The following is a 15,301-nucleotide window of genomic DNA, read 5'->3' as shown; positions in this document are numbered from 1 at the left end:
GGATGTAAAAGAAAACAGAATCAATAGAAACATGAAGTGAACAGAAGAGTTAAAGTAAAGGTCAATTGATGTAGAGTGTTCACATTTATGAGAGGAATTTTAAAAGATCTGCTATAGGAAGGACATTATTAAATTGGAATGGGTGCAGAAAAGATTTACAAGGATGCTTCTGGGACTGGAAGCTCTGAGTTATAAAGAGAGGCTGGTGTGTAGCAGGTTGAAGGGTCACGTTTTAAGGTTTATAAAATCATGAAGACCATAGACAAAATGAATGGCAAAAGTCTTTTCCCTAGGGTAGTAAAGTTCAAAACTGGAAGGTATCATTTAAGGTGAGAGGAGAAAAATTTAAAAGAGACCTGAGGGTCAACTTTTTCATACAGCAGGTGGTTTGACCGTTGAATGAACTTCCAGACAAGTGGTGGATGCAGATACAGTTACAATATTTAAAAGACATTTGGACAGGGTACATGAATAGGAAAGGTTCAGAGGGATATGGGACAAATGCAGGCAAGTGGGACTAGTTCAGTTTGGGAAACCCAGTTGGCATGGATGTGTTGGACCAAAAGGTCTGTTTCCATGCTTTATAACTCTGTGAGCTCTAAATTGGGAACAATTTACTTCCATTGGTTAATGAATTGTCAAATTAAAGTACACAAAGTTAAGATCAACAACAGAATGAAGGGAGAGACAAGGAGAATTTTATTTTGAATGGAATATTGTTAGAGCAAGGAAATAAATATAGTGATTCAAGCTGAATGCATAGTAAGCATCAAGGTAACTCAGGTGCTCTTCTTTGCAAAAGTGCCATGGAAGTTTCTTCATCCTGAACAATGGCAACTCTGACATGGCAGCAACTTGTCAGCACTACAATGGAGTGTAGACCTTTATTTACATACTCAGATCCAAGAGTGCAAACTTGAACTAAGAACCAACTGACACAAAGGTGGAAAGTGCAACTCACTGAGTCACAACCAATACCCATGAGATGGACAAAGGGGCAGGGAAGTGGGAACAAGTGGGTCATGGCTTGAGAGATTGAGAAACCTACTTTACTGCTTTAAAATTCCATGGAGGTGATATTGGACATGGATGTGGAAACAGGACAATCAGAATTGTAATTACTGCCCCCTTAGACAATAAGCCTAATATTCAGATAATCGTCACCCATAGCCTTTTATGGGGGAATCTTCTGTCCTTGCTAAGTTTCCCTGCCAGGAAGTCATCCAGATTGACAGGCTTGGCTTCCAGTCACATAGGAATGATTCTCGGAGACAGTGAGGTCTGCAGATGCCTGGATGACTTCCTGGCAGGGAAACCTGGCAAGGACAGAAGGTTCCCCCGTAAAACTCCATGGGTGCAAATTATACGAACATTAGGCTTATTGTCTAAGGAGGCAGTAACTACAACTCTGATTGGTCTGCAGATGCTGGAGATAAGAGTTGAGAGTGTGTTGCTGGAAAAGTACAGTGGGTCAGGGAACAACCGATGAGCAGGAAAATCAACGTTTCATGCCGGAGCCCTTCATCAGGAATGGATTCTGCAGCAAGCCCCCAGAGCTGATAAGTCTAATTGTTGACCATAGAAGTAGGGAAGGAGTTTGATTGCAAATCCAAGGAGTTTTTAAATGGGTGAAGCAGTTATTTAGGTGGAGCTAAAGAGGGACAGAAGAAAAGTCTTGCCCACAAACAGTGCTATAAAGACTTTTCATTTTTCTCCAATGGTCTATTTGCTTGTCTTCAGCTATCACATTTCCTTAGGTCTGGAAAACTTGGTAGGCCACAGATAAACCCTTAACATAATTTACCTCAGAGGCTGACATTAAGCTATTGCAGCTGTCAGCCCAGCTTCTGGGAGTGGATTGGCTATAAGTTCCTTGACCTGTTTCTAGTAACCCTGGAAAGGTGGTGAGTTGCGATCTAACATGTTAACATCTGATAAGATCCTAAAGCATTCTTTTGAGAATATTAATTATTCAGCCTGCAATGTCTGTGCCATTACACTCTCTCAAACATAGAAGGAGCATAATGAGATTGGAGAATAAGGATTGCATTATAGAAAAATCATTGGCTCCTGAAAAGAAAATTAGTGTCATTGTGTTTAGTTTATTTACATCAAAAATGAAGCCACTTGGCGATCAGTACTGTCCTATGGAGGGAAGGCAGGAAGGTGGGGGAGTTGTATGGCAGATTTGGGAGGAACTGCAGCTATGTTTAGTTTTAATCTCTTCTTCCCTGCTCTTTTACAGATGTTAAATGGCACTTGCACTTTATAAAGTGAGTAAGCCGGATAAACAATCACCACAGCACTTTCTGACCTTTTACTAAAGTCATAATGATAAGTGTGTTGGCAGTTTAATACCAAAATATTCATCAGAGCATGGATGGATTTCTCTATGCTAAATGTCACAAATGTTGAAAAATAGTTTGCAGCTGAATGAAAAAGGCAAATTACAGCTTCCCAAAGGCTGAGATTGATTGGCTTCCACTGCACCAAGGAGTAGAGTCCAAAAGGAAAAGCACAAGAAAGTTGATGAGGAGATGAGACACATTGGGCTGAATGCTACGTTTTCTTGGCAAAGTCCAAGTTATGGCGAGTAATTTGGAGGGCAGTTTGCCGCGAAGACTGATGTTTGTTCTCGCCGTGTTTTCCTGAACTCGCCTCATTACTTTCCGATTCCACCTCATGGTGTCTCTTAAGTCTGACGTCCGCCTCATCTCACCACCTGCCATTCCCATTACAGCTCGCCACTCAATGGAAATCTGCTGGAAGACTGGCATCCCTTGCACCCATGCCAACTCTAAAAACCTGCTGAGCATCTGGATGAGCACTGGCATTCTGAACTTGCCCTGCATTTAGAAGAACAGGGTTTGGAACATGTCGGAGAATGGGAAGGTGGCTCTCAGGCAGAATTTTGGATCTCCTGAACGAGATAGCCCAGAGGAGAGGACCTTCTTCCCAGAGAAAGCCACGCTTCCAGACACTGCCATCCATGTTAGTGCTGTCTCCTGGATATGGAGGACCGGGTAACAGTCCCTCCACAAGGTCAATTACCTTCCCCACTCCACCAGGCTAAGTACCACACTCTTCTCTGTGTGAACTTACACTCACTCTATCTCGGCTCTGCATCCAGTTCTCATCAAGGTTTATGCTCTGCCACTCTCACTGTCGTACACATCATTGTCCCTCACTCACTCTCATTCCCCAGCCCTCTCAACCTCCCATGCCAACAACCCAGCACAGTCCTCCAGTATGCCTCAACAGCTTTCGTCCATATGCATCAATACTAACAGTCATGCTACCCACTGTCATTCTCCCTCATTGGCCCCCTTTTGCTCATTACAGAGGAAGACAGCCCATAAAAGGGCAGAGGGAGTCCTTACGGGTGGAGGAATGGCCAACATCCCTGATATGAAGAGAGAATCCTGGCCCTCAAAAGGAAGAAACCAGGACATTACCTGCAGGGATGGAGAAATATCCAGTTCCCACCAAATAAGTGAGCTCCACTCTTCAATCCATTGCAACTCTCAGATTAACCATGCTATCAGTTTCGATCATTGCTCACCACCAGCCATGATGCCTTTTCTCTCTCTTGTGTCTTGCAGGTTCCTCTAGGTCTCTGCAGAGAAATGTTTCATCAGTAGCCTCATCCCTAACCTTATAGGATGAGAGTCTGGAAGCCGAGGAAGTATTGACAAGGTTGCCTCCTGACCCTCTAACAGCTCACGTGCTTACACCTTGGTGGTTAACATGGAGAGTGGGGTTACACAATCTGGTGAGCAGCTCACTGTGTCAGTTCCGCCACTGAGGAATAAATGGTTCAGGCCACTATCTCTCAGAGAGCTCCCAGAGACCAGGCAACTGCTCAGCCCCAAGGCAGAAGAGGACCCCGTGGTGTAGTGAACCACCAACAAAAAATAAAATGTTACACTTGAAAAGCAGCAGCAATAACTCTGTCTGGAACAAGCTGTTATGTAGAGATTGAAAGCAATTAGGCACGAGGTGATGGCCTAGTGGTATTATTGCTGAACTGTTAATCCAGAGACCTAGGTAGTGTCTGGGGACCTGAGTTTGAATCCTGCCTTGGCAGATTGTGGAAATTTTAATGCAATAGAAATCTGGAATTAAGAGTCTAATGATGACCCTGAAATCATTGTTTGGAAAAACCTATCTGCTTCACTGATGTCCTTTAGGAAAGGAAACTGCCAACCTCACCTGGTTTGGCCTATGTGTGACTCCAGACCCACAAGAGTGTGGTTGATTCTTAACTGCTCTTTGGGATGAGCAATAAATGTGGCCCAGCCAGTGATGCCGCATCACGTGAATGAATTTTTTTTAAAGGTCTTGGAAACTAGGGATTGAGGCTACATGAACAAAACAGCTTTGACACCTCCTTGATAAACTGGATGTTTTATTACCACAAAGAATTGCCCTGCAGAAGAATTCAAGGAGTTAACTATGGGAAAGCTCTGTCTTCAAACAGACAGTTAAGGCCACATGTAACAAGGAACAAAGGAGCTGCCTCTGATAAGAAGGCAAGCTGAGACTTGCAGTAATTTTTTTTAGGTTTCCCTACAGTGTGGAAATAGGCCCTTCAGCCCAACAAGTCCACACCAACACTCCGAAGAGCAACCCCCTGACTAGTGCATTTATCACTACGGGTAATTTAGCATGGCTGATTCACCTAACCTGCACATCTTCGGACTGTGGGAGGAAACCGGAGCACCCAGAGGAAACCCACATAGGCACGGGGGGGGAGAATGTGCAAACTCCACAAAGACAGTTGCCCGAGGCGGGAATTGAACCTAGGTCCCTGGTGCTGTGAGGCAGCATTGCTAACCACTGAGCCACCGTGTCACCCATTGGATGAAAGGACTCAAAAGGATCATCCATAATGATGTGAAGGGCAAAAATCTGTATAAGAATCGAACACCAGAATAATTCAGTGACAGAAACTCGAAGCACAACACTGTATTATGATCAAACCCTGGATACTTTCAGAGACAGACACTGTTGGTTGGAATCATAGCTAAATTCCACCATTAATTAGGTAATAACCAGTTGAAGCTGAGGATATGAGGCTGACTTGAGGGGTGTTGTTTTGGTTATTACATGCAATAGAGTTGACGTCAATGTTTCTGTACTTGATTGCCTCTGAGATTTCTTAATAAGTAGCCAAATTAAAGATAACTTGTGGTGATTTACCTACAACAATGGTATCGGCAATCAGGGACTCCATGCACATGCACATGGAGGGTCAGAAATGGCAAAGAGGTAACTGAGGTGCAACAGCCCTCACCGACCAGAAGGTGTCACAGTGCAGCAAACCCTACAATCATCTGGGCTGCCTTCATGGATGAGCTGGTGGTTACCATGAAGTGCCAGGCCCAGGGGTGCTGTGGAGGTGCTCACTCCCGCATTTCATTGCTCCAGGTAATTTCAGGAGAGGGCAGTGAATCATGGCCCCCAACTCTCGGTGTCCCCCTCCTCACAAGGAGACAGGTAATGCTAGGAGATCCCAACCTGGAGGAGGAGCCACATACAGGCCTCTTGCAACTTTTCAGTCAGGTCAGTGGAGGCTGGGTCCTGCAGCTCCACCCTGCCTGCCGCACTCCGACCATTGGGAAGTACAAGCCGAGGAGGCTTCATTTAATGCTTGACATGTCTGGTCCATACAGTCCATGGGGCTGTCCCACCAAACACACAGAATGAACAACCTTCACATCAGAGCAGGTTCCCTCCTTCCCAAGGAGTATATGAAGGTGCAGTGTGAAGGAGAAAAAGCCTAATGATATCACTTTGGTGGCATGGGTTAAAAAAAGGTTTGCGTGTCACTATCAGTTTTAATATAAATGTTCCGGGTGTTAACTTGCATGTCGTTGTGAGTCTCTGTGTAAGCACTAAATGCATTTTCACACTATCTGGCACCACCCCATGGCCACAGACATGGTTCATTGGATGGGGGTCTGTGCTGGGAGCCTGCAGTACCATCTGAAGCAGGGAGAGCAAGGTGTAAACATGGCATTGGGTCACTGTGTCCTTCCTTGTTCAAAATCTATAATGTTTGGTTTCTTCTGTACACAAAGGTGTATCTATCAATGAGTTGTCCAATAGTGACTGTGCCAAGGAATTTCAACACACAGATAGGGTCAATGGCCAGGGAATAGACATGTAATTTGTACATTGTACAGGCCTAGTATCAAAGTTCTTTCCCCTTAAAAGTCCTATGGTTAGCATTGAGTGTAGCCCCTCCATCACAGATTGAGCCAATTATCCCATCTTCTTCAAGTGTGGTCTGAGCCTTTTTAGAACATAGAACATAGAACAGTACAGCACAGAACAGGCCCTTCAGCCCACAATGTTGTGCCGACCATTGATCCTCATGTATGCACTCTCAAATTTCTGTGACCATATGCATGTCCAGCAGTCTCTTAAAAGTCCCCAGTGACCTTGCTTCCACAACTGCTGCTGGCAACGCATTCCATGCTCTCACAACTCTGTGTAAAGAACCCGCCTTTGACATCCCCTCTATACTTTCCTCCAACCAGCTTAAAACTATGACCCCTCGTGTTAGCCATTTCTGCCCAGGGAAATAGTCTCTGGCTATCGACTCTATCTATGCCTCTCATCTTGTATACCTCAATTAGGTCCCCTCTCCTCCTCCTTTTCTCCAATGAAACAAGTCCGAACTCAGTCAACCTCTCTTCATAAGATAAGCCCTCCAGTCCAGGCAGCATCCTGGTAAACCTCCTCTGAACCCTCTCCAAAGCATCCACATCTTTCCTATAATAGGGCGACCAGAACTGGACGCAGTATTCCAAGTGCGGTCTAACCAAAGTTTTATAGAGCTGCAACAAGATCTCACGACTCTTAAACTCAATCCCCCGTTAATGAAAGCCAAAACACCATATGCTTTCTTAACAACCCTGTCCACTTGGGTGGCCATTTTAAGGGATCTATGTACCTGCACACTAAGATCCCTCTGTTCCTCCACACTGCCCAGAACCCTATCCTTAATACTGTACTCAGCTTTCAAATTCGACCTTCCAAAATGCATCACCTCGCAATTATCCAGGTTGAACTCCATCTGCCACCCCTCAGCCCATCTCTGCATCCTGTCAATGTCCTGCTGCAGCCTACAACAGCCCTCTATACTGTCAACAACACCTCCAACCTTTGTGTCATCTGCAAACTTGCTAACCCATCCTTCAATCCCCTCATCCAAGTCATTAATAAAAATTACAAACAGTAGAGGCCCAAGGACAGAGCCCTGTGTAACACCATTCACCACAGACTTCCAGGCAGAATATTTTCCTTCTATTACCACTCGCTGTCTTCTGGTGGCCAGCCAATTCTGTATCCAGACAGTTAAGTTCCCCTGTATCCCATTCCTCCTGACCTTCTGAATAAGCCTACCATGGGGAACCTTATCAAGTGCCTTGCTGAAGTCCAGATACACCACATCCACAGTTCGACCCTCATCAACTTTTCTAGTCACATCCTCAAAGAACTCAATAAGGTTTGTGAGGTATGACCTGCCCCTCACAAAGCCATGTTGACTGCATTTAATCAAGCCATGCTCTTCCAGATGGTCATAAATCCTATCCCTCAGAATCCTTTTAACACCTTGCAGACGACAGACGTGAGACTTACTGGTCTGTAATTGCCGGGGATTTCCCTATTTCCTTTCTTGAAGAGAGGAATTACATTTGCCTCTCTCCAGTCCTCAGGTACGACTCCAGCGGAGAGTGAGGATGCAAAGATCTTCGCAAGTGGCGAAGCAATTGCATTTCTCGTTTCCCAAAGCAGCCGAGGACAAATCTGGTCCGGGCCTGGTGACTTGTCAATCTTAATGTTTGACAAAATTTTCAGCACATCAGCTTCCTCTATCCCTATCCATTCCAGCATGCACACCTGCTTTTCAAAGGTTTCATTCACTACAAAGTTCGTTTCTTTCGTAAAGACAGAAGCAAAAAACTCATTTAGGGCTTCCCCTACCTCCTCAGACTCCACACACAAGTTCCCTAAGCTATCCCTGATCGGCCCTACTCTTTTTTTGACCATTCTCTTATTCCTCACATAAGTGTAAAATGCCTTTGTGTTCTCCCTAATCCGTTCTGCCAAGCCTTTCTCGTGCCCCCTCCTGGCTCTCCTCAGACCATTTTTGAGCTCCTTCCTCACCTGCCTGTAATCCTCTAGAGCTGAGCTTGACCCTAGCTTCCTCCACCTTATGTAAGCTACCTTCTTCCTTTTGACGAGAAGCTCCACCGCTTTCATCATCCAAGGTTCCTTTATCTTACGACTTCTTGCCTGTCTCAGAGGGACATATTTATTCATTACTCGCAACAACTGTTCCTTAAACAGTCTCCACATGTCTATAGTGCCTTTACCATGGAACAATTGCTCCCAGTCCATGCTTCCTAACTCATGTCTATTCGCATCATAGTTTCCTCTTCCCCAATTAAATATCCTCCCATTTTGCCTAATCGTCTCCTTCTCCATAGCTATGTAGAATGTGAGGGAGTTGTGGTCACTATCACCAAAAGATCTGATACCTGCCCTGGCTCATTTCTGAGCACCAAGTCTAGAATGGCCTCTCCCCTTGTCGGCCTGTCAACCCCTTCTTCCCCATTGTGCACTTTCCAGTTTCAGAGCGATTGGAGGCAATAGCGAGAACTCCTCAGACAGTGACTTCCAGGGTGTGAGCCCTCAAACGTCCATTTCTGCCTCCTAGAATCTAGCCCTGTTAACCCCACGGGCTTCACGCCTCCCCAAGTGCTCACCAATACGTCCACATGCAACTAAAACTTGTCAACCTCTCCCAGCCAGCGTTCCTCTCTGAGGTGACCATGACAGGTCTTCTCATGCACTGCCCCACCTCCTCAACTCTCCTTTGAAGCTGGATTGTTCTTGACCATCGTTGACCTCCCTGCACCCACCCCACCCCCCGCAACTCCCACAGTACCCCCATGGTTTCTTGTGTACCATCCCTGTAACTCCTGCTGATCAAAATTGTGCGGGCCTTTGCCCAGGGCTTGCAGACCCCAAGTCTCAAAGAGCAGCCTGCAGACATTGAGCCCTGTGGCAATAGCCAAACGTCTACCCCCACCACCTCCCCATTCCCATTTATTCTCTACACCCCCTCAACTGGCATGACTGGGCAGCCCCAGACAAGGCATGTCTAGACTCCTGCATATAGATCTCCTTGACCATGTTAACCCTACTCCCCAGACTATGCAGCCACAAGGATGACCCAGTCCTGGACAGCCGAGGCACAGATCCCCTGGCCAATAGAATGGACTGAGATTAGAGGCTGCTCTAAACTCACTGTGCTGAGACCACCCCTGACTGAATGACAGGTACCTCCATGAACTTCAGTGAGGAATATTCTCCTCCAGCCTCCGAAGACTTTGAGACAAGGCTACCTGCTTGCTGCACATGGAGATTGACATAGCACGCCATTTCATAAGATGTGTGCCCCTTTGACTGAGGATTGTTGATTGCGCTAATTGACACAGTAAGATAAGACAGGGATGCTATTACAATATACGCAAGTGTAAAGTGAGCTTTCAAGTGAACAAGCAAGCAGCCCCAAGGTGCAACCTTGTCTAGCATGCGAGCTGGGTTCTCCAGCCTGTGCACAAACTTCCCCCACTGCAGCTGCTCTACACTGGTTGCTGGTACACTCTTCCACAGTACACTGCCAGTCTTGAGTAGAAACACCATGATGCCAGGTGGATTGACAAATGCCAGATGCCAGGTTTGTGGAAGAGAGGTGCATGTTGCTGGTGCCTGTGGATCATACCCTGCACTGCAGTGAGTTGTGGCAAAAGCAAGGCATTTAACAAGGGTCTACCGCAGTCAATTGGCATCTTGTTGTTGCCTAGAAAAAGAAGAACGTAGAACAATACAGTACAGGAACAGGCCATTCAGCCCTCCAAGCCTATGCTGATACATTTTGCCCTTCCATACTGAAACTGTCTTCACTTACAGGATCCATATCTCTCTATTCCCTTCCTGTTCATGTATTCATCCAGGTGCTCCTTGAATGCTGCTATTGTGTCTGCTTCCACCACCTCCTCTGACAGCGTGTTCCAGGCACTCATCACCCTTTGTGTGAAAAACTTGCCTCGCACATCTCTTTTAAACATCCTGCCCACTTCCCATATTCCCCTCTTCCCCCCCAAAAAACCCATACCTTGAACCTGTTTCCCCAGTAATTGAGCCCTCCACCCTGGGAAAAAGCCTCATACTTTCCACTCTGTCCACGCCATTTACAATCTTAAAAACCTCTATCAGGTTGTCCCTCAACCTCCTGGGTTCAAGTGAAGACAAAAGTCTATCCAACCTTCCTTCATAGCTAAAATCTCTATTCCAGGCAATATCCTGGTTAGCCTTTTCTGTACCCTCTCCAAAGCATCCACATCCTTCTGTAAGGAATATTCCAAGTGTGACCTACCTGCCAAGTTCGATAAAGCTGCAGCATTCCTTATCCTCAATGTCCTTTCCAATGAGGGCAGACATGCCATAAGCCTTTTTTCACTACCTTATGATTAGATTAGATTACCTACAATATGGAAACAGGCCCTTCGACCCAACAAGTCCACACCGACCCTCCAAAGAGTAACCCACCCCGACCCATTCCCATACCCTGTATTTATTCTGACTCTATGGGCAATTTAGCATGGCCAATTCACCTAACCCGCACATCTTTGACTGTGGGACGAAACCAGAGCACCCAGAGGAAACCCATGCAGACACAGGGAGAATATGAAACTCCACACAGACAGTCACCCGAGGCTGGAATTGAACCCGGGTTGCTGGCGCTGTGAGGCAGCAGTGCTAACCACTGAGCCACAGTGCCACCATCAAGTGTTATGTACCCATACTGCCACCCTCAGTGATCTGCACATCCAGATCCGCCTGCATATCAATACTCCTTAGGGTTCTGCCATTCACCGTATAATTTACAATATATTACTATTATATACTGTACTCAACCTTCCAAAATGCATCACCTCACACCTTGCCTCACAAGAATCTCACCACACTGCTTGTGAAAATGGTAAAAGAGGGAGCAAAATGAACAGGATATCGAGATGGGCCTCGCCGGACTCCTCCTCCGCACATCACCCCATAGCCCACATCGCACAGGCCCCACTCAAATTCTGCCGATTAACCAAGCCTTGAAATAATGTACAATAATCCTTGTTTTAAAACGACAGCCTCTTGAGAAAAGAGCTTGCATTCATGTAGCATGGTTTCAAGATCTCAAATCGTCTCAAAATGTTTCATAGCCAACTAAGCAAAATCTCCGCCTATATTCCTGATGAAGGGCTTTTGCCCGAAACGTCAGTTTTACTGCTCCTCGGATGCTGCCTAAACTTCTGTGCTCTTCCAGCACCACTAATCCAGAATCATAGCCAACTAAGTCCATTTGCTGTTGTAAAGCAGGAGAGGTCACAGCCAAATTGCAGATGTCAGATTTTTCTAAAATATATTACCTCACTGGCGTCAGTGGCAAGGCCAACATTTGTTGCCAATCCCTAGCCTGAAATGAATGACTTTCTGGGGGCATTTGAGAGAACAGTTTAGAGTCAACCACATTGTTGTGGGTCTGGAGATACTTATACGTTAGACAGGGTGAGGCTGGAAAAATTCCATCCTGACAGTGCATCAGTGAACCAGGTGTCTTTTTAAAACAATTGATGATGGCTTCATATTGTCCTGACTGAGTACAGCTTTCAATTCCACCAGCTGTAAAGGTGATATCTGAACCCTTGATTCTAAAGCCACTGTCTCCCCTTTCACAAAAACAAACTTACTAATGACGAGACAAATCATTTCATATGATGTTGGCTAATGATCCATACTGAAAAACGTGTTGCTGGAAAAGCGCAGCAGGTCAGGCAGCATCAAAGGAGCAGGAGAATCGACATTTCGGGCATAAGCCCTTCTTCAGGAATGAGGAAAGTGTGTCCAGTGGGCTAAGATAAAAGGGAGGGAGGAGGGACTTGGGGGAGGGGTGTTGGGAATGCGATTGGTGGAAGGAGGTTAAGGTGAGGGTGATAGACCGGAGAGGGGTTGGGGGCAGAGAGGTCAGGAAGAAGATTGCAGGTCAAGAAGGCGGTGCTGAGTCCGAGGGTTGGGACTGAGAAAAGGTGGGGGGAGGGAAATGAGGAAGCTGGAGAAATCTGCATTCATCTCTTGTGGTTGGAAGGTTCCTAGGCAGAAGATGAGGCGCTCTTCCTCCAGGCTTCATGTTGCCATGGTCTGGCGATGGAGGAGGCCAAGGACCTGCATGTCCTTGGCGGAGTTGGAGGAGGAGTTAAAGTAAAGTTCTCCAAAGTTTGTGAGAAGATTTGTAGCTCGGGTGCTCGTTGTTGTGGTTCTGTTCGCCGAGCTGGGAATTTGTGTTGCAGACGTTTCGTCCCCTGTCTAGGTGACATCCTCAGTGCTTGGGAGCCTCCTGTGAAGCGCTTCTGTGATGTTTCCTTCGGCATTTATAATGTATATGCCTATAAATGCTGGAGGAAACATCATAGAAGCACTTCACAGGAGGTTCCCAAGCACTGAGGATGTCACCTAGACAGGGGACGAAACGTCTGCAACACAAATGCCCAGCTCAGTGAACAGAACCACAACAGTAAAGTCCTCCATCGCCAGACCATGGCAACACGACGCCTGGAGGAAGAGCACCTCATCTTCCGCCTAGGAACCTTCCAACCACAAGGGATAAATGCAGATTTCTCCAGTTTCCTCATTTCCCCTCACCCCACCTTTTCTCAATCCTAACCCTCGGACTCAGCACCGCCTTCTTGATCTGCATTCTTCTTCCCGACCTCTCTGCCCCCACCCCCTCTCCAGCCTATCACCCTCACCTTAACCTCCTCCCACCTATCGCATTCCCAACGCCCCACCCCCAAGTCCCTCCTCACTACCTTTTATCTTAGCCTGCTTGGCACACCCTCCTCATTCCTGAAGAAGGGCTTATGCCCGAAACGTCGATTCTCCTACTCCTTTGATGCTGCCTGACACATTTTTCAGCTCTGATCTTCAGCATCTGCGGTTCTCACTTTCTCCCATGATCCATACTGTACAGGCAACCTGGGAGAATTCTTTGAAATAGCGATCGTTTTCATACACTGGACAGAGTTTCAGTTAACTTTATCATCCAAACAATAATACCACAGATAGTGCACTATTTCTTTATTTTTAATCCATTCATGAGAAAATGGATATCGCTGGCTGGGCCAGCCTCTATTGTCCATCCATAATTGACCTTGAGAAGGTCGTGATGAGCCGCAGTCGATATAGTGCCATTGGGGGTGTTGGGGGCAGTCGGGGAGGGGAGGTTGGTGGGGGGTTGGGGGAGAGTTCCAGATTTTGACCCAGCGACAGTGAAGGAAAGGTCATACATTTTCAGGTTAGAATGATGAATGGCTTGGAGGGGAACCTGCAGGTGATGGTGTTCCCATATATCTGCTGCCCTTGTCCTTCTAGATGGTAAGGACCCTGAAGTGTCAGTCTAGTGTTCTGGTCTCTGGAGTGAGGTTTGGACATGCAGTGTTCCAACCGAGTGATACTAGCGTTACCAACTGAACTATGACTAATGTCTATATCCTCGAATTTCCAATCATTGGGAGTCAGAGATTTCAAATTATCTAACTGCAGGTTTTCTTGCAATATGGATGGTGTACATTTTATCAGAGTGTACATTTTTTTCTTTTTGAATCATGAACATTCAAGTCCATGGAGGTACCCGTACTCTTTTCCCTGCTGCTGGCATTCCACCATTAAATGGAGGAAGGTAAATTTGGGAGCTGAAGATATAACCACCTTTCTCCCTCTGCAAAATAAGTGCCAAGGAAATGACTTTGTGAGTTGAGGCAAGGGCACAGTACAACAAGGTTTATTTTTAATTCAGGGGCAGTGCTGCATAAATAACAGAATATAGAATAGTAGAACTGAGAAAAGAGAAGAAAGCTTAGCATATGAACAAAGCAGATGAATGTTGGCTATAGGGATAAAGTAACAGGAAAGGCCATTCAAATATTGGAGCCTGTTTCCCTTTTTATTTAAATCCTGGGTGAGCTGTACATGTACATGTTGACTCCATGTTCTTCTGATACATTCAAACAATAAATATGTATTGATCTCAATTGTGAAATTTTCAACTGATTTAGCTTCAACAGCTTTTTGGGAGAGAGAGAGTTTCAAATTTCAAATGCTCTTTGTGTGACGTCATGCCTCCTGATACCAACTGACCTAATTTTAAGATTTTGTTGCTTTTTCTGTCCCTGTCCCTTTTCCCATCACCAAGGTACACAGTTTCCTTCCAGTTACTCTATCAAATCTTCAAGTGGGTCATCCTTTCCTCTCAAAGAGAATACCTGTCCTCATAATCATTTGACCTGGTGTCAACACAGTCAGTGGAAGAAAGTGTACAGACAGTTCCACAACAAAGTTGTTTCGGAAATAAAAAGTGGGCAATTGTATTAAAGTACTCTGTTATTTTATCCAATTCAATGACTAGCATCCCTGAATTTCATCTCTCTCTTGCTCCTTTTTTTAAACAAGTTCAAAAAAGTCTGACACTGAGGACATCTTTCGGAAGATTTGTGATATATGTGACCGTGTCCAGGAGCTCAGCCAGGGAACCAGCCTCTCATTACAAGATAAGAAGAGTAGCTTCACTGTGCCCTCAGTGCACCGAGCCGGACGTTCTGAAGAGCTGACTGGAGAATTCTCCGGGGATAAATAGGTCCAACTGCAAACAACCAGCAGCAAGAGAATTTGAGATCTCTGGTGTTTCCATTTCAGAATGAAACCTCTTTATGCTGACCACCAGCAGAGAGCAATGCATCATGGACACTCTGTATATGTTAATAACCAAATTCTGTTGATTGTCTGCAATAAACTTCCACTTAGATACCCAGTGCAACTGAAGTACTTTATAACATATTTTTAAAAATTGTCAAATACTACCAACAGAATGGAGGGGAAGGAACCGGATTTAGAATAGAAAACATAGCATGAATGAATTCAGAGAAAATGAAAGCGTTAGGACAAAGAATGTAACATGAAACACCACAGTATAGCAAGACTCAATCCAGACAATACAGCAGGTCACTGTATGGCTAATAGAAGAAAATCACATAAATCTTGGCATGACTTAAAACAAAGGATATGTAAAAGTTAAGGCAAAGAATACAGCGAAAAAGTGCAGACAGCGCAATGGGAATACAGCAGGACATAATCAAAATCATGTGGCAGAATATGTCAACATCTAGGATGGAGATTA

At 45.5% G+C, this 15,301-nt stretch overlaps 1 protein-coding gene across 1 annotated transcript in view; it reads left to right on the top strand.

Moving 5' to 3' along the window:
• The window catches only part of LOC148146989 (uncharacterized), a 63,599-nt gene extending 48,738 nt beyond the window's left edge, over positions 1 to 14,861 (top strand). The window contains exon 10 of the mRNA XM_087996194.1: positions 14,578 to 14,861. Coding sequence (XP_087852320.1) covers positions 14,578 to 14,761 — 184 coding nt within the window. The 3' untranslated portion in view covers positions 14,762 to 14,861. The remainder of the gene's footprint in view (positions 1 to 14,577) is intronic.
• The last annotated feature ends 440 nt before the right edge of the window (positions 14,862 to 15,301 follow it).

The sequence above is a fragment of the Chiloscyllium plagiosum genome, unplaced genomic scaffold (assembly GCF_037043375.1).
Source record: "Chiloscyllium plagiosum isolate Xiang-an unplaced genomic scaffold, Cpla_swu_hap1 HiC_scaffold_18, whole genome shotgun sequence".
NCBI classification, from domain to species: domain Eukaryota; kingdom Metazoa; phylum Chordata; class Chondrichthyes; order Orectolobiformes; family Hemiscylliidae; genus Chiloscyllium; species Chiloscyllium plagiosum.
Note: the sequence above shows the minus strand (reverse complement) of the source record. Positions and strands in the feature narration are given on the sequence as shown.